Source organism: Aotus nancymaae, unplaced genomic scaffold, assembly GCF_030222135.1.
Source record: "Aotus nancymaae isolate 86718 unplaced genomic scaffold, 86718_ANA_hifiasm-v0.15.2.pri h1tg000058l, whole genome shotgun sequence".
NCBI lineage: Eukaryota > Metazoa > Chordata > Mammalia > Primates > Aotidae > Aotus > Aotus nancymaae.
The window spans coordinates 40668165-40687595 of NW_026988472.1; the positions used below are offsets into that span (position 1 = coordinate 40668165).

The 19431-nt window shown below is 47.0% G+C and overlaps 1 protein-coding gene across 2 annotated transcripts in view; it reads right to left on the reverse strand.

Annotated features, from left to right (window-relative positions):
* Nucleotides 1–8209: 8209 nt before the first annotated feature.
* RAI2 (retinoic acid induced 2) overlaps nucleotides 8210–19431 on the reverse strand; it is a 65448-nt gene continuing 54226 nt past the window's right edge. The window contains exon 2 of one of the 2 annotated variants that reach the window (XM_012434299.3): nucleotides 8210–10196. In XM_012434299.3, the coding sequence (XP_012289722.2) occupies nucleotides 8580–10172 (1593 nt within the window). In that variant the 5' untranslated portion in view covers nucleotides 10173–10196 and the 3' untranslated portion in view covers nucleotides 8210–8579. The remainder of the gene's footprint in view (nucleotides 10197–19431) is intronic. The other variant, XM_064364626.1, reaches the window with a different exon arrangement.

Below are 19431 nucleotides of genomic sequence, written 5' to 3' on the forward strand. Positions count from 1 at the left end.
TTGCAGCACAGTTTACAATAGCAAAGATTTGGAACCAACCCAAACACTGGTATTCTTAACTTTTACTCAGGGTCCCCAGCCATCCTCCTGCTTAGGTGTAGTGACAGGAACTCGTTCTGCTTCTGATGCAGAAATGTCTTGTGCTTGGGTATTTTCCATATTTCAAGAAAGAAGAATGCATGGATATCTAAAAGAATTTAAAGGTTGTGTTCAGCCAGTTGAAAGATTTATAATAGTCTCATTTCATTATGACCCAGTGGGATACATAAGATAACGAATTGGGGTGTAGAAAGAAAATATTGCACGTATTTATGTTTGTTTTACTTTTTCCAACATTTCTGTTCTTGCTCTTATTTTATAACGTACATATTTGTTTGCTAGTCCATGCATGTCATTTATAAAGAAACCCACAAACTCTGCGGAGGTAACCGCTCAAACATTTTCTTTGCATACCAGTGATGAGATGTTGACTATTGCTTGCTTTATGTTTTATGTATATTTTGGTAAGAGTGTAGAAACCACTTTTGAAGAATCCATCTTGTTTAAAACAAGCATTCCATTCATCTGATGCTTGCACGAGTCACCTTTGACTAGGATCCAAAATAGGGCCAAACCAGAAAGGCCTGACAGTGGCTACGCTTGGGATGGGGCCAGTATGGCCAAGAAGTGATGCGTATGAAAGCAGAGAAGGTGCTCCAGGTTTCAATTCAATAAGCAACTATTGAGGCTTTGCTAGACACTGTGTGCTATGGACCAAAAGCTGTGCCTGCTCTCAGGGAGCTTCCCACCCAAGGGACAGAGAGATTGGCTCAGTAAAATGGGAGAGGCTTTCCTAGCCTGTTCCTGTTGTGCAGGGGGTCTCAGGGAAGCGTAGGGAGGAGAGGAGCTGGGGATGGTCTCCTTAGCCGGGACACTGGGGCTGGGTCCTGCAGAGTGTGGAGGAGCCACTTGCCAGGGAACAGGGGACCATTTCATGCTATGGGTCAGTTTCTGGATGAGAGCCAATTGGCCAGTGATGGCGATCAAAGCATGCCTTGTTGTCATGGAAGCTGAGAAGGGACAGGATTGGAAGAGATTTTTAAAACAAACCAATAAAAAGGCAAAGAAGGAAAGCACTCATGTGGAGTTGGCACTGGGGACAGGAGAGCCAATACCAGCTAGGGACAAACAGCCCCCTTCCGTGGATAGCATGGAGGGCATTGTGTAATCCCAGCCCAGGCCAGTCACTCCTGCTCACAACAATGACCGAGTCAAGGAAAGGTTTCCTTTGCCAAGGTGCTTAATGTATTTTAAAAAGTTTCCCATTGAAAGCACTTGCAATAAAAGCTTTCAGAGCTTGAAGAATCGGCCTTCCATTATCTGGCTCTCCCACTGCCTGTTGAGTGGCATTCCCCAGTCACACAAAGAAAATAGACTATTCTCATCCACGCTCAAGTACATTAGGAGCACCCATTCATTCACAACAGTTGAGATCCTCTTTACCAATAATGTTATCCGTGTGTTAACAGGATTTCCCCAAGGACTTCTACCAGGCAAGACCTTGTTAGCTGCTTTTCATCAGTGCCTGAAATCACAAAAGCCTCATTAAGAAACCATCACTTGTTAACAAAAAAGTGGTTAACTCTGTATGCTGGCCCTGCCACCCTGAAGACTGAAATCCTGAGAGCATTTGTCTTTCCAACGGTCTCCATTGCTATGGTGGCCGCCCTGGGGACTGACACTTGCTGGCATCTTGTAATCAGAAACCAAGTCTTTGTTTTGCAGGGACAGTGCTTGGATCCTTGACTGTTACTCTAGGCCTAGGTCTCCCTTCAGTGGAAGGGAAGGATGGTTGGGAGTGTGGTCTCCTCATTCTGAGCCCACAGGTCATTAGATCACATGTGCCCTAAGTGTCCTCTTTGCTCCTGGATAAGATGTAAAGGAAAATAGTAGAAGGCACATTGTCCTGCTGTCCAGAGCCCTGATGGGGAGGTGCTGGGGGTGGGAGGGGCAGATGGCATAAAGCTGCAATGCTTGAAGACCCTATAGGGTGAGGCACCAGACAGGCGGGACTCCAGACCAGAGTGGTTGTTGTTTTGTTATTTTCTTTTTACACCCTAGTCTGCTTCAAAAGAGTTTATTTGAGTTAAGAAGCCTATGGCCTAACAGAGTTGGAACGCTGGCAGAGAAATAGTAAGGACCAAACTGAGGGCCTGGGAAGGTCTGTTCAGGGGAAATCATTTAGGGGAGGGGATTCCAGATTCCAAGAAACAAGCCATGGAGGATGACATTCCAAGCAAAGTTGTGACAGTCAAGAAACCTGGGAAATGTGGAGGTATTAATGGGCATATCATCAATCAAAGATGGTGGGGCCCAGTGGAAAATGGGTATATAGTAACAGAGATATAACTGTCAAAGACGGGCAGTAACTATTCAATTCCAGGAGGATTTGCTGGAACACAGAGTTCCCAGTTTCTATCTGGGGTTCTTTTATTATTTCTTAAAAAATAACTTTGTTGAGATATAATTCACACATCATAACAATTCACCAATTTTAAAGTGTACAGTTCAGCATTTTAAAAGTATATTCACAGAGCTGTACAACCATCGCCACAATCAATTTTGGAACATTTTCATCACCTACCTGGAGTTGTTGACTCTACAGGGTAGATGAAGAAATTGGGGTCAGAGCAACCAAGATGACAAAAAGGTTATAAGATAGGAAGTGGGAGAGAGCGAGAAGAGAGAGGAGTCTTGAGTCTTGAGGACAGGAGGCTGCAAAAAGGTCTGGTGCTTAAATTGGGAACTACTAAAAGGAGATTCGACTTTTGTTTCCATAAAAGGCAAACAAAACACTGGGCTCACTTACAGCAAAAGGGATTTAGGTAAAACATGAGAGAGAAAAAACTTACTGGCAATGTTTGTAAATTCCTGGGTTATGCTGTCCTTGGAAATAAGACCAATTCACGGAGTGAGATTTGAATAATGAATAAGCCCTTCCAGTTTTGTGTTTGTAAAATAATAAGGATCCTGTCATGAGAGTGCCTGCCCTTTCTGTGAGATGGTGGTAGTCTTGCTGAATCCTTTTTGCTAGAGAGAAGCTTCTAAAGGGCCCATAACATGCCAAATGAATGACAGCCCTATGGATGGGTGAACAGTGGTACCAAGTAAATTTCCTGATCAGATCAGCCGCATGGCAGTAAATCAGAAAATGCGAGTGAGGCATCAGAAACCACAGCTACAGCTACAGACTCCTCTTCCTGATTGCTTCTTGGTTGCATTCATTCATCAAGGACTTTTTGAGCCCCTGCTGTAGGCCAGGTGTCAGGCCCTAAAGATAAAGCAGTGGTTCTGGACCAAAGATGATGTTGCCACTCAGGGAACGCTTGGCAATGTCTGCAGACATTTTTGTTATCTTGCAGGAAGAGGCCAGGGATGTTGCTGAATATCCTACAATGCACAGGACAGCCCTCACACCCCTCCCCAAACAGAATCAATCACCCAGCCTCAAATGTCAATAGTGCCAAGTTTGAGAAACCTTGAGATAAAGAAGTAAGACTCAGTTCCTGCTGTGAAAGAATTCAGCCCCTGTTCATTGTGGTGTTTCTAAATGTGATTTGAAATGGGTCCTAATAATTTCTGCATTGAAAAGAAAATATTCAAGTTCCTCATTTGAAGAGACCATAAACTGGGAAAAACCACGTTCCCAATACCATTCTGGACTGATTTCATGGAGCTATGATGTAATAAGGGTTTATTACATCCTTACTAATTGTCTGGTTTATCAAACTTTAGATTTAAAACATTCTTAAGCAGGGGGAGGACTGTTTCCTGGTGGCCTTTATCATGTTTATTAGCAGAGTGAGCCTACAGGGTTTTGTTTTGTTTTGTTTTGTCTTTTTGAGGCAGGGTCATCTTGCTCTGTCACTTAGGCTGGAGTGCAGTGGTGCCATCTCACTATAGTCTGGACTTCCCAGCTCAAGTGATCCTCTTAGCTCAGCTTCCCAAGTAGTTGGGACTACAGGTGCATACCACCATGCCTGGCTAACTTTTATATATATATATATATATAATTTTTTTTGTAGAAATGAGGTTTTGCAATGTTGCCCAGGCTGGTCTGGAACTCCTGGGCTCAAGTGATCCTCCTGTCTTGGCCTTCCAAAGTGCTGGGATTACAGGTCTGAGCAACTGTGCCCAGCTGGTGCCTACAATTTTATCTGAGTGAATATAGAGAATACATTTGGATGGAAAATAACCTACAAATGGAGTTAATAACAGTAAACCTCAACAGTTCATCGCCTTTGACTTGGACTTGTTTGTAATCTCAGCAGGGCATAACTAAAATCTCACTTTGCTTAGAAATCCCTTGGTCTAATAACAGCTGCAGGTGGATTAGTTGCAACATTTTGGAACCACTTCTTTTAAGCACTTATATATGCTACTTACTATAGTGTCAACCAATACGTTAATTAAATTAAATGATCAATTTGTTAAAATAGCACCCTAAGGACCTCAACTACACCCTATTTTGTCTTGCTGATGTGGGAGGCAAGTTATTTGACCTGGTGGTATTGAGCTGAGGAAAACTGCTTTTTTATTTAACGAGGAGTAAAATCTGCTAGAATGACCTCTTACGCTTTTTTCCCTGCTGTTAAAGTTTTCAGCTTAGCAGCTTTTGACTGTGGCTTTTAGAAGCTTGGCTTCCCCATCCTTCAGCTTAAAATCACCCCCTCACCATTGTGCCAAGTGCTCTGAGCATTCCAGCTAACTGGAATGATCTTGAAAATAATTGAAGAAAAATCCGTAATTCAGACTCTCTGCTAATTCATCCTGGCTTTTGCCCCTAAAGAGTCCAAATTCCTGTGGGTTCATTGGGCTTTAGACCCAATATTTAAGACTATGACAAAGTACAGATTTTTTGAGTTGTTGATGCTTAAAATCTAAAAGCAGAAAGCTCTTCTGAGCCTCAATTTCCTCACTTGTAAAATGAATCTAAATCCTTTCCTGTCCTGTTTTATTAATTATGCTCCTTATGAAGATAATGAATATATTGACATATTCTCTCAGTAATTGGCTTCTCCCTCTCTCCCTGTCTCTCTCCTTCCTTCCTTCCTTCCCTTCCTCCTTCCTTCCTTCTTTTTGTTTGGAGTTTTTACCATTGCAGCCATATTTTTTTCATGCTAAAAGTGTGAGAGTTTTGCCTTTCAATCTAAACAAATCTTTGACCTCACCTCAGACTATTCTACTCACTGTCAACAACTTCCTTGGTTAGGACAGTACCTGTTCCTTCTTTAAATCTTTCTCTTTTTTTCCCTCTTTAGATCTACTCGTTTTTGCTCTGCCAGGATGATCAGTACCCACAAACACAGATCTTCAGAACTTGCTCCAATTTCTTATAATTTCTGAACTGAAGCCAGCTGAAGCCATCTTGACAAGTCTGAGCAAATTTGAACATTCCTGGTGACTAATCCTATTTCCTGAAAGGCTGATCCTTAGGCTGGTTGGCCCAAAGCATTTTTGATAGGAGATGACAAATCAAGTCTTGAGGAAAAGCCTGCTGGAAATCCTGCATGGCCGAGACCTGAGAGTACGTGAACTGGACATAGTTGTGAGGGGTGGGAGATGAGAGTGACCACAGCTGGCTGAATCAAGCAGAAAAACAACAGGGCCTGAGAGTGTGCTGGTGGCCCTCTTTGTGAGCCCTGTGGGGATCACATGTCTCTGTCCAGGGACCGTGGTTCCGGGCTAATGGCTCTTTCTCAAAGGTTTGTGTGAAAGTCTGCATACTCCCGACTGGGGAAGGGGCATGGAATTGAACCCAGGGAATCCTAGACTCACTGGGGCCACAGCAATGGGTGTTTTCCCTTCTCTTAATTCCTGGCCTGCTTATAGCCAAGCAGACTGGATCCCAGTTTCCATCAAACGCCGGATGAGGGGCAGGCAGAGGGTGTTGCTGCCCCAGTAACACAACCCTGATCTCAACACAACACTGCATGTGCAGCCTTCACAGAGCTCAATGGGCAAGCCTCCCAATGCCACAGGCAGTCCCCATTACAATAGCCTCATCTTCAAAGGCCCCCAGTGTTGAATGAGAAGGACCATAAATGGGTTTGGCTGGGGTGGGTGGGGAGGCCTGTGGCAGGAATTTATCCCAGGGCTGGGAGTTGTCCCACATTGGCTCAATACCCAAGGTCAGCTGTGTAGCCAGCCTTTCTTACCCAACCAGAGCTGCCGTCTCAAGTTGGGTTGGCGGCCTTCCTGCACCAGCTGATGGGGCCTGTGTCTTTACAATACACTGGGAAGAGCTGCTGAGTCTCTGGCTTTGAAAGGACAAAATCTGCCATTTGTAGCAGCTGAAAGGATGGCGTCCGGCTGATGCCATAGACTGGGACTAGTCAGCCTGACGAGAAACAGCTATTTGGTCACATTTTGAAAAAGAAATTTTACCAACACAGGAAAAGAACAGGAAAAGGGCTTCCCAGATACAATAAAGAGAAATGTGTGGCTTGAGGTTTATAAGGTAATTACAGGTTACCACTGACTTCCTTTTCTCTTGTATGTCACTTGGCTTTAAGTACTTGCTTCTAAAGGGCAAATGGCGTTACTTTGTCCCCTGAAAGCCAGAGACTCAGTGGCTCTTCCCCGAGTATTGTAAAGACACGGGCCCCATCAACTGGTGCAGGAAGGCCACCCAGCACTGCAGTGACAGGAGGAAAGAACCGTAAGCATGAACGACAGCAGACGAATGGGAAACGCTGGTGCCCAGGCACCTTTGTGTTCCATTTGAAACCAGAAGACACGTGCTATGCTCAGGAAACACGGCCAGAAACCCACAGTGGGAATAAAAATGGAAAATAGACTGCACCATGTGGCAGCTGAAAGGATGGAGTATGGCTGATGCCATAGACTGGGACTAGTCAGCCTGATAAGAAACAGCTATTTGGTCACATTTTGAAAAAGAAATTTTACCAACACAGGAAAAGAGCAGGAGAAAGAAAATTCACTCTGGGTGTGTGATAGTGGGCCGGCTAAAGCTGTAACCCTGCACATGGGGGGACTGGTAATAAAAGAACAGTCTCACAACTGCTTTTCCTCCTGTTCATGCTCCCTGTGACAGCTGGATACATACTAATTGCAAGAAGTGAAAAAAATAAAAGAGCTTTAAGTTTAAAAGCAGGCATGCAATCACCAGTCTCTTGCCAGCAGTTTGAGACACAAGTGTGCTGTGCCACCTAGCAGGTCTATTTTAAACGCACATTCACAGTTCCTGCAGTTCCTCGTTTGCGTGGGTGGCCTTTGCTGTCAGGGAAGAGCTGCAGTCTCCTTGCAGGTGTGTCATTTCTGTCCATAAGAAATGGCTTAGCCGGGGCTTCTCAGCCTCGGCACAACTGACATCTCGGGTCAGATCATTCTTGTTGGGGGATGGGGGCTGTCCTGTGTGTTATAGAATGTCTAGCAACATCCCTGGCCTCTACCCACTAGATGCCAGTAGCAATCTCTATCCCCCCCCCCGCCCCCCCACCCCCACTGCGACAACCAAAAGTGTCTCCAGGCAATCCCAGAAATCCCCTGGGGGTTACAATCACCTCATTTGATAATCACTGGGCTTAACTAAAAAAGAATGACTTTGTCTTCTCTCCCTGGCTCCACCCTCAAAGATCTCTATCCAAGGCTGAGAAGAGCTATGAGCCATCTCTTGATCCACTGGCCTGCGCCAGTACTTCGGACTTGCAAGATTTTCAATCATTGAGAACAATGCTCTTACTGCCCTTGAAAAGAACGGCATTTCCATCTAAAGTCCTGGTAAGGGGGAAGAAAGCAGGTTACTTTTCCGTTGTGAGACATCTGTCTGTGTTAGACTATGGAAGATCCAGGCACAGAATTCTATACACCCAGAGCTGTGAACTGCAAGGAGCCTCGGGCACTTGAAACTCACCTCCCTGTCTCCTTTCTTTGCCATATATATATATATATATATATATATATATATATATATATATATTACAAACGAAATAAAAATCCCAAGGCCAAAATGGGAAATGATTTGCTCAAGATCATCCATATTTCCAGCCCTCCTTTTATTGGGGCTTAGAGCAATATTTTCCAATATACCTGAAAAGCTGCTGTCTCTAATCACGGATAACTTACAGCTTTTTACAAGCAAGAGTTTTGGCCAAATTTTGACAGTCTAGGAATACAAATTTTATAAATGATGGAATACTGCAACCAATTAGTGCAAACAAACATTTATTGTGAAATATTCATCCTACCCTTTATTAGGTATTACATCATCAAAGCACTTTGTGGCAATGAAAATAGCTTTTTTTAACCCCTCTAATTCACCCAATATTCCATTAAAGCTGCAAAAAATGTGCAATCTGCTTGAAAAATAGGTTGCTCTTATTTACTCATTTGTGAAAAGTCAAAAATTAAAAAAGAAAATGATACTAGCTTACAGGGCCTCTACAGCCAATTCACCTTTGCATTTCCCAACCACTCCCCAAAATAATTAACAAAGATAATTTGTTTTAAATGCCTTTTTATAAAACCAATGCACCTTTCCCCATATTATAATCATACAAATTTTAAAAAGCCGTTATTTACTTTCTTGGAAAAAAGGTGGCCAGCCGTTGTTTTTTGATTGGGAGCATGTGTATTTCCTGGGAGTTCATTTTCTTTAACTTTATGCTCCGGTTTTTGATGGATTTCCTAAGGGGCTCTGCATTTCCCATGGATTCTTCCCCTTGGCTGTTGATGTCATAGCCCTGAAGCACGGAGTCTTCTCTTTTGAAGGAGAAGTTTTTGGTGGACACCCCCGAGAGACCTTTGATCTTGCCACAGAATATGGTAGGCACAGCATCTTCAACTGAGACAATGACCTTGGCCGCCTGGGACTCGCCCACCATCTCAATGTTATTTTCAGCCTTGACCTCGCTGCTGGGGTGGTTGGGCTGGCTGAGCATCTTGGTGGCGGCATCGCTGCTGCTGATGTGACTATCTATCATGGCTGGGGCCTCATGGGGCGTGGCAGGGGCAAAAGACATTTCCATGCCACTGGGAAGTTTCTCCATCACTGCGTGACCTGAGCTGTCCACTGATGCACTACCGTCATACAGTATCTCGGGTGGAGGCTCGGATTTCCGGTGGGCAGCCACTGACAGGTCTAGGGCTGCCTCTTCCTGAACGACTGGGGGACTGACTTCCCCAGCCTTGAGCCAGGGCACTGACTTCATGGAGAGATCCAGGGCCTCGTTCTCACTTCCCATCTTGATGACTGTGTGGCGGCTGAGCTGGAAGTACTCCTTTGGCTGGAGGATGTCAAAGGGCTTCAGTTCATCTTTTTCCAGAGGGATCTGGGTGCCTTTAAAGGGGTGCAGGCCGAAGGAAGATGGTGGCTTGGGGAAACTGGAGGTGAACTTGGATTCAGAACTCTGAGGCACCGGGATTGGGATGGGAATGGGGACCGGCACAGGCAAGGGGACAATCACAGGATATGGCACCAAGAGGGTGGCTGGTGGGACCAAGGGGGACAAGGGGGAGTTAAAAGGCTGCGGGGGTACAGGGGCATAGCCAGGAGGAGGCTGACAGGGTGGGGGCCCAAGAGTGCCCTGGGAGGGAAACAAATTCTGGAGCACAGCTTCAAATGGCAAAGTGGGCTCCTGCGGCTGGCTGGGGATCCTCAGGTCCAGGAGCTGGGGTTGGGCCTCGGGGTCCTCCGCTCCCTGGAAGAGGTTGTTGTGGATGGTATTGGAGGAGCATGGGGCCTCCTGTGGCAGGACCAGAGGGGAGTTGAGGTGCTGAAAGACGTGCTGCTCCAGCACCACGGGCAGCTGCACGGGGCCCTGCGTGGTCATGACGTAGGTGGCATTGCCATTGGGATTGAGCTCTGGCGCAGAGCTTCCCTCCACCTGCATGTGAATGGGCATCACCACTGGGTTCTCCCCAAGGCACAGGGGTTGCAACACGGTGGCTGCCACCTTCAGAGCCATGCCACTCTGAGACTCTGCAGGGGGATTCAGAATGGATGGGGCCGGCACGGTCACCAGGGCCTTCTTTACCAGGTCAGTGGAGTTGATGTTCCAGGCCTCAGTGGTGATCAGCTGAGCCATGCCATTCTCCAGTCTGTTATTAGCCAAGGCGGGAGGGGAGTCGGTCATGTCCATGGGGAGGTTCTGGGACTGCAGGTCATCCATCACTCAGCTCTGATGCCACTTGTCCTGCAACACAGAACATACAATATGACTTTTCCTTAAAAGACTATTTATAATTGCCTTAAGAGCTCTCTCACATCTTTAGAAAGTTTCCACATCTTAGTTGAACAGGGAGCATAACCCATCTATGTATAGATTCAGGTTACAGATATCTCCTACTATATACGAACACATCCACATAATCATCTGTGCGGGGAGAACTACAATTTTTAAGATGATCAAGCTATACACACAAGTGCATTTACACAAGGGTCATTACAGTTGTCTCTGTCTCCCTCTGACCAATGACATTCCCATTTCTCCCAATAACAGGAAAATCCATTCCCCAGAGCAAGGTGAAGATGGGATGACTCACATAAATGGTCATTGGGTCCACTGTCACTTCCCCACTCAGCTTATCTATCTAACCTGTGGCCTCTCCTACTATCTGTCTGCCAAGAGGAAGGGGGCATTGATGGGCCTAGGTCTGGGGGGATGAAATACTTGTTGGAAACGAAAATCCTTGAAGGTCAGGCACACTTTCCCAATGTCCTTGGCACCTGCTGTAGACCTCTGGCCACCTCTCGAGAGGCCAAAGGCGCCTGGCGCGTATGCTTCCTGGAGGAAGCAGAGCTGCAGCTGCGATAGGGCTCTCCATGGAAACCCGTCCATATTTAGCCTCGTTACCATGGAGAAGGCAGGCACCATGTCTAACTCAGGGATCTGAGCAGCCTTGGAGTCTGGTTGGGCTCAATAATAATTCAATAATCTTCAGTTTCACTGGGCAGTCCTTGGGCAACTGAGATTCTGGACTTCACCTATCCCAACTGCCTTTAGTCCCGTGGTCAGCTCATCCTCCTCTCCTCACCCCCAAATTGCCAACACAACCTCCAAAACAAGAAAGAGAGGCAGCCCAGCACACCATGGGGTTAGAAATAAACAAACGAGGCTGGATCTGTTGGCTCATGCCTGTAATTTCCCAACACTTTAGGAGGCCGAGGTGGCAGATCATTTGAGATCAGGAGTTTGAGACCAGCCTGGTCAACATGGTGATACTCCATCTCTATTAGAAATATAAAAATTAGCCGGCCATGGTGGTGTGCGCCTATAGTCCCAGCTACTCTACTTGGGAGGCTGAGGCACGAGAATTGCTTGAACTCGAGAGGCAGAGGTTGCAGTGAGCCGAGATCATGTCACTACACTCCAGCCTGGGTGACAGAGCAAGATTCCATCTTAAAAAAGAAGAAAAAAAAAAGAAATAAACAAACAATGTCTCACAACAGTAAGACACTTTTAACAAAAGAACAACTCCATGGTATTTCCAGACAATCAGAATGTGTCAAATGCACAGAACAAGGAGTTTCTCTGAGGCAGGAGAGGCAGGGAGGGAAAGGATGCTGTGCAAACAACTTTAGCAGGATCCAGAGCCTCCCTCTGGAAGCCATGAGGAGACCCAGCATGCTGGCCAATAACTCCCTTGGGACAGAGTTGGGAGGTAGTCTGGCCCCAGGGAGGCTGAGAGGGCTTGCCTTAGCCGAAGGGTCTGGTTCTTTATGAGATGAGTGAATCCTGATTCATCTCAGAAGAAGCCATGCCTGTAATACGCATGGAGTGCGGTGGCGTGATCTTGGCTCACTGCAACCTCTGCCTCCTGAATTCAAGTGATTCTTCTGCCTCAGCCTTCTGAGTAGCTGGGACTACAGGTGCCTACCACCACACCCAGCTAATTTTTGTATTTTTAGGAGAGATGGGGTTTCACCATGTTGTCCGCGCTAATGTCGAACTCCTGACCTCAAGTGATCCGCCCACTCAGCCTCCCAAGTGCTGGGTATGAGCCACTGCGCCTGGCCCCAAATATGTCATTCATTCATGCATGCATGTATGCATTCATTCATTCATTCATTCACTCATCCTGAGTGAAACAGACAAGATTGTTGCTTTCATGGACATTATAGTCTAGTGGAGGCAACACATGTTTGATCAGAGATTTGCTAGCATGCAAAGGCATCAATGTTATGCCAGGAGAGGCATCCACATCAGCAGGACAAATACTTTTTGGCCTCTTGCATGCCCCACGAAGGCCCTGAGAACCTAAGGTTACATCCTTGTCCCTCACAGTGGCCAGAACCCTTGGGGAAGGGTAACAAAAGGCTGAAAGGAAGCTGCAGTAGGTCTGGTGAGGACAAGGGCAGCCACAGTCAGAGAAGGCACCTATAGCCACCCATCTGAGGAGGATTCTCATGGTGAGAGGCACTCAACAGAAGTCAAGACATGTTCTGTGCCACATTTAGTCTTCCTGTGCGGTTAGGATTATCCAGCTGTGAGACAGCTTTCTCATAACAGCTGCATCTGTCCATCCTTGCAGAAATGGCAGTCTCTCTCCCTCCCTGTATGCTTCTCTCAATCCCGTCCCAAGGGAGAGAAGGCTAACTTCTGGATGCCTCCTCCACTTCCTTGCACACACCTTCAGCTCAGGTGCCAGCTCTCATCATTTCCTGTGAAACCTCAGTCCCTTCTCTGCCTGGCCTTGGTCTAGGTCTGCTAACATTCCCAGAACAGTTCTGATTAGAAAGTGAAAAGAGGACTTTGCCAAGGCGGGCAGCCTCCCTCAGGCCCCTTTTCCTTCCACGGATGGCAAGAGCTACAGCTCATTGAGCATCCGCCATTTGCCAGGCCCTCTGTTGAGAACAACCCGGCCACAGGGGTCCTATAATTATGCCCATTTTGTTGGTGGAAAAACCAATTCCACAGGGAGATTAAATAAGTAGCCTAAAGGTACATACAGGCTGGGCTTCCCAGGCTTCCCTCCCACTGTGAGAGCTGCTAAGGCCACACCCCTCTATGCATTTTGTTTCCTGCCAAGAGCGGTCCCCACAACCTCTCCTTCAACATTGAGTGTATGCACCTGCAGAGGCATGCAAGAAAGGCATGGTACTTGAGCATCACATTTCTTCAAAGTGGAGGCCAGGTCCTTCCCAGTAGTCATTGAACCGCTGTTCTTTTTTTCCCCACAAGAGGTCTCGTCTGTCCCCTTCATCACCGGAGTTCCTCCTGTCCTTGGGGACTGCACCCCACAGTGGTTATGGTTCTGTTACTGGAGGGCTTGAGGGGCTTCCATCCTTTCAGCCTACTTCTGGTTACCCACCTGTCCCAGTCTGCCTTCCAGAGACAGATGTCACATGGGTAGGAGGGCACCTCAGCACCAATGAGCTACAGAGAGGCCCTTGGGTCCCCTGCTGTGGCTCAAGTCTCTGGGAACAGGGCTGAGGCCCAGTGGGATGGAGAACAGAGGACAGGCCAAGGTGTGGGTGGAGGGGAACAGTATGCAGGATCTCAGGGCAGAGGGGAAAAGCCCCTGGCCCAAACCTCACTTCCACCTCCTTCAATAGGCCAGCTCTGGACCTGCCTGACTACTCAGCCAAAGCAGGCCCGAGAGTACCTCCAGGCCTTTCCCTAGACAGCCGCTGGCCCTGAGACAGGCTTGCATGCCTCCACCTAGTTTCCACCAAGTATGGCACTGGCCCTGGGATACCCAGGCAAAGGAACATGAACTTGGCCTTCATCATGCACTCTCCCACCTCCCAGAAAGCCTCGTCCATCCCTCTCTCTACATCTCCTCCTCTTGCTGTTCAATCTGCCAGAAAGCACCCTCCTCTGACTCTGAGTCAGCAGCTGAGGGGGTCTGGGTGCACCCAGTGGGAGCATAGCGGGTATTGCTGCTGCAGGGGCTAGTACTGGAAGCCTCAGCGATGCCCTGAGAGTACAAAACCAGCTCATGAAAAAAGGGTTCAAAGGGCGAGTCTGTGTCCCTGAGGATGAACCAAGTAACCAGATAATGACTGGAGAGAAGGTGGAGGCCTGTCTCCCCACTCAGCCAAGCTGCTGATTAGCGGGGGCGGATGGTGGGCGGGGGAACCTCTTCAGATCAAGGAGCATCATAGGAGCAGGCTGATGCTCAAGCCCAGGGGCATGAATTTCTTCAGAGGTGACAGGGAACATTTTGTTTGGGTTTTGTAAAACATTTTCAAATGGGTTTAAATGAGGGCACCCATCTATTCTGCCTGCCCCCATTATCCTTGGGGGTGTGGGGGCGGAGGTCGGTAAACAGTGGCAGTGTGGCTAGGTGGGAAGCAGGCAACCTGGATCTGCAAGAGATCCAGGAGATTGCTGGAGACCCTGGAGATCTCACTGTCTTGGTCTGCAGCCAGTTGCTAGGGCCTCACCCTCATGTAGCCCATGTGCCCCCTGGATGGAGACAGTGGGGAAAAGATTCAGGGCCCAGGGCCCAGGGCAGACGAGGAAGTGGGGAGCAACTGTCTGGGAAAGTAGCTCTGCTTGCAGACTTGTGGGGTGTATTAATCTATTCTCATGCTCCTATAAAGACATATCTGAGACTAGGTAATTTATTATATTAAGAAAAGAGGTTTATTCTGGATATTAGCCCTTTGTCATACAGGTAGATTGCAAAATTTTTTTCCATTTTGTTGGTTGCCAGTTCACTCTAATGATAGTTTCTTTTGCTGTGCAGAAGCTCTTCAGTATAATTAGGTCTCATTTGTCTATTTTGGCTTTCGTTGCCATTGCTTTTGGTGTTTTAGTCATGAAGTCCTTGCCTGTGCCTGTGTCCTGAATGGTATTGCCTAGGTTTTCTTCTAGGGTTTTTATGGTGTTAGGTCTCATGTTTAAGTCTTTAATCCATCTGGAGTTAATTTTTGTATAAGGGGTAAGGAAGGGGTCCAGTTTCAGTTTACAGACAAATGGAATCTAAGTAAACTAAAGAGCTTCTGCACAGCAAAAGAAACTATCATCAGAATGAACAGGCAACCTACAGAATGGGAGAAAATTTTTGCAATCTATCTGACAAAGGGCTAATATCCAGAATCTACAAAGAGCTTAAATTTACAAGAAAAAAACCAAACCACTGCATCAAAAAGTGGGCAAAGGATATGAACAGACACTTTTCAAAAGAAGACATTTATGCGGCCAACACACATATGAAAAAATGCTCACCATCACTGGTCATTAGAGAAATGCAAATCAAAACCACATTGAGATACCATCTCACACCAGTTAGAATGGCGATCATTAAAAAATCAAGAGACAACAGATGCTGGAGAGAATGTGGAGAAGTAGGAATGCTTTTACACTGTTGGTGGGAGTATAAATTAGTTCAACCATTGTGGAAGACAGTGTGACAATTTCTCAAGGACATAGAAATAGAAACACCATTTGACCCAGCAATCCCATTACTGGGTATATACCCAATGGATTATAAATGATTCTATTATAAGGACACATGCACACGTATGTTCATTGCAGCACTGCTTACAATAGCAAAGACTTGGAACCAACCCAAATGCTCATCAATGATAGGCTGGACAAAGAAAATGTGGCACATATACACCATGGAATACTATGCAGCCATAAAAAAGGATGAGTTCACGTGCTTTGCAGGGACATGGATGAAGCTGGAAACCACCATTCTCAGCAAACTAACACAGGAACAGAAAACCAGACACCGCATGTTCTCACTCATACGTGGGTGTTGAATAATGAGAACACATGGACACAGGGAGGGGAACATCACACACAGGGGCCTGTCGGGGGTGGGAGGGGCTAGGGAAGGGATAACAGGGGGTGGGGATTGGGCAGGCATAACACTAGGAGAAATACGTAACGTAGATGACGAGGGGATGGATGTAGCAAACCGCCATGGCGTGTGTATACCTACGTAACAATACTGAATGATCAGCACTTGTACCCCAGAACTTAAAATATAATAAAAAAAGAGAAAGAAAGGAGGTTTAATTGGCTCACAGTTCTATGGGCCATACAATACAGGCTTCCGCTTCTGGGGATCAGGAAGCCTGCAATCATGGCAGAAGGCAAAGGGGAAGAAAGCACATCTTCACGTGGCCGGCAAGAGGTAGGGGGAGGTGCCACGCACTTTTAAACAAGCAGATTGCATGAGAACTCTGTCACAAGAACAGCAAGGGGGAAGTCTTTTGATCCAGTCACCTCCCACTAGGCCCCTCCCTCCAACTCTGGGGATTCCAATTTGACATGAGATCTGTGTGGCATACAGAGCCAAACCATACCATGAGGTCACAGAATCATTATCTGAACCCCTCATCGAATTATTGCAAAGATCTAATTATACCAGGGCCAGTCTCCCTAGGGTCTGTCCATTAGCCTGGAGCTCTCTCCTGCCTAGCCTTCACCTAGCCAACTCCTGCTCATCTGTCTGACTTAAGCGGTTCAGCCCTAAAGTTGCTTCTTCTGAGATCATCCCCCATCCTCATTGGGCTCCCAGAGAACCCCAACTTGACCTTGTCTAGTCCTGACTCTGCCCAGCCCCCATACTGGGATTTCTTATTTACTTGTTTCTCCAGGAGCAGGGGATGGTCTCCCACCTCATAGCTGGCACTGGTAGTGCTTAGGAAATATCTTCTGGATGAATTGCTGCACGAATGAACACCTAAGCCTTCCTGAGCCTGGTGTTCTCATCCTCACCCTCTCGTCGCAGGCACACCATTTATAGACTCATGGCACGTCAAGGTGGGCAGAGGCATTAAAGCTGACATCTCCTCCAGCCTCTTCCTGACCCTTTTTACTGACGAGTAAGCTGCAACTCAAAAAGGCTGACTAAAACTTACACAAGGCCACTTCTTACACAGGTCACCAGGCTCTTGTTTCGGGAAGAGCAGAGGGTCAGACCCGCAGGTGCCATGGTGGGAGAACATGGCAGCCACCCATCTTTACCAGCCACAGGAGACTCCGATGGGACAGTAGATATGAAAGCACTTTGTGGACAGTAAAGTTCCCAATAGGGGTGGTGTGTGAATGGACTCACCCTGTATTTCTCTGAAGCACCTAGAAAAACAAAATCAAATCGACTGCTTTCCTTATGAGAAGCTACATTCGTGAAGAAGCTGACTCAGACCTAACTCCTCGGTGATCAGTCAGTGACCTGCCCCACGTCTCTGCCCCCACACTGGGTGTCCACGCAGGTCGTGTCCGCCTCTCAAGCCTCCTCTTCCAGAGCTTTGCTCAAAGCACCTATTTCAGCCGACGGGCTTCTGTACACATTGACATTTTTCTAATGAGGACTCATTTATGGCTTAATTTAAAAAGAAAAAATACTTGACCTCTCAGATAGTTTAGACTATTCTCCAAGTCCTAAAATCCACCTATCTGTTGGTTGCCAGCATTTAACACTGTGAGAGTCACACGTACACACCCACCCTCTCACCCACACACACTCAGCCACTCACAAATAACTTAACACCCTCACCCCTAATGCCCTCAGCTATATCCTAAATGATCTTAGTCACAGCCACCTGAAGACCCTGCACCAACTCAAACTGAAAGAAGCTCAGAATGTGACTGTGACCCCACGCTGGCCCAGAATAGGCTTCCTGAAGGCGCCTGAGGCTGAGCCTGATTTCTGAGCCAGTAATTTGGACAAAAGCCCTGGGACATGCTGGTAGCCCCTCTCAGAGTCCCAGATCATCTTGTAGATAGAGCAAAGTTTGATTTTATTTTGTGAACTGGAAGCATTTTCAGTACAGAAACAATGGTAAAGATGGTCACGACGCTCCTGATCCACAGTGCCAAGCACCCCTGAGCAAATGCTCCAGGAGTGGATATCTGAGAACGGTGGAAAAGTGGGGAGGTGTTTGTCTCATAGCTACTCAAGCCAGTGGTCACTGTTGCTGGAGGGCTTTGTGAGGCCCCTGGGATTACTGGAGTGAGGTCACTGAGAAGGCACACTCAGTTTCAGGGGAGCCTTAGTGATCTGGGCTACACAGGACAGATCCCACCCCCAGGTCCGGGAAGCTCTGGTGTGGGCTTCCAAGTGTCTTCTTCAGGCCCTCCATCCCAATTCTGGTACGCTGGAGGAGCCAGATCCTGGGCCCTGCTCCTGGGGATGTTCCCTTCATCCCCAGCAAGCTGCAGGTATTACTTGCTCTTCTCTTCCACTGAAATAAGCCTCATCTAGTTTTTTTTTTTTTTTTTTTTTTTTTTTTTGGAGACGGAGTTTCGTTCTTGTTACCCAGGCTGGAGTGCAATGGCATGATCTCGGCTCACCGCAACCTCCGCCTCCTGGGTTCAGGCAATTCTCCTGGCTCAGCCTCTCAAGTAGCTGGGATTACAGGCACGCGCCACCATGCCCAGCTAATTTTTTGTATTTTTAGTAGAGACGGGGTTTCACCATGTTGACCAGGATGGTCTCGATCTCTTGACCTCGTGATCCACCTGCCTCGGCCTCCCAAAGTGCTGGGATTACAGGCGTGAGCCACCGCGCCCGGCCTAGATTTTTTTTCTATCAAGATAAGTTTCTTCCCCTACAACAATCACATCTTAAAACATATGCTGAGAATTCTCTCAAGATATGTGTTTTCCAACTATAAAATATCAACAGCTTTGGTTTTTATGGAGCATGGAGGCAGCTATCGATTATTTCTAGTCAAAGTTGGACTGTCTACCCAAGCTTGTCCAACTCGTGGTCCAGAAGGCTTTGAATGTGGCCCAACACAATTTGTAAACTTTCTTAAAACATTATGAGATTTTTTCTGCAAGTTTTCTAAGCTCATTCCCTATCATTATTTTATGTGTGGTCCAAGACAATTTTCTTCCAATGTGGCCCAGGGAAGCCAAAAGATTGAATACCTCTGGATGCCCTTGTTGCTCAAAATGGGGTTCTTGGAGCAGCAGCAGCAGCAGCACCCAGAATTTTGCTAGAAATGCACATCTCAGGCCACAGCCCAGACCCACTGAATCAGAATCTGCCTTCCAGAGCCCCAGGAGATTTGTATGTACATTAAATTCTGAGAAGCGCTAGTCTACCACTGGTTCTCAGATTTTGCTATTCATTGGAGTAATCTGGAACTTAAAAAAAAAAAACCCATGCCTAGGTTCCACCCCTAAGACTCTGATTTAATTATTCCGGGATGCAGCAGGTGATTCTAATGTACATTGAAGCCGTGGACCCTTAATCTAAAGGCCAGAGCACAGGACTGCTGGTGAGCTGACATTCTCAATGGCCCATCTTCCTTCTTACTTCCCAGAAAAGATTGAGGCTATCAACACACCAAACTCCCTCCTCTTCCGCCCAGCCCCTGCAGTGTCTCCCCATGTGCCCCCACCCCCAGGACGACATGAGATGGCTCTCCCTCTTGCAAGGCTGACTTCCCAGAGACCTCTGCTAAGAATCCTGCCCCGTTCCATCAGTGCTCCATTCTGAGTCTACGTTTTGCTT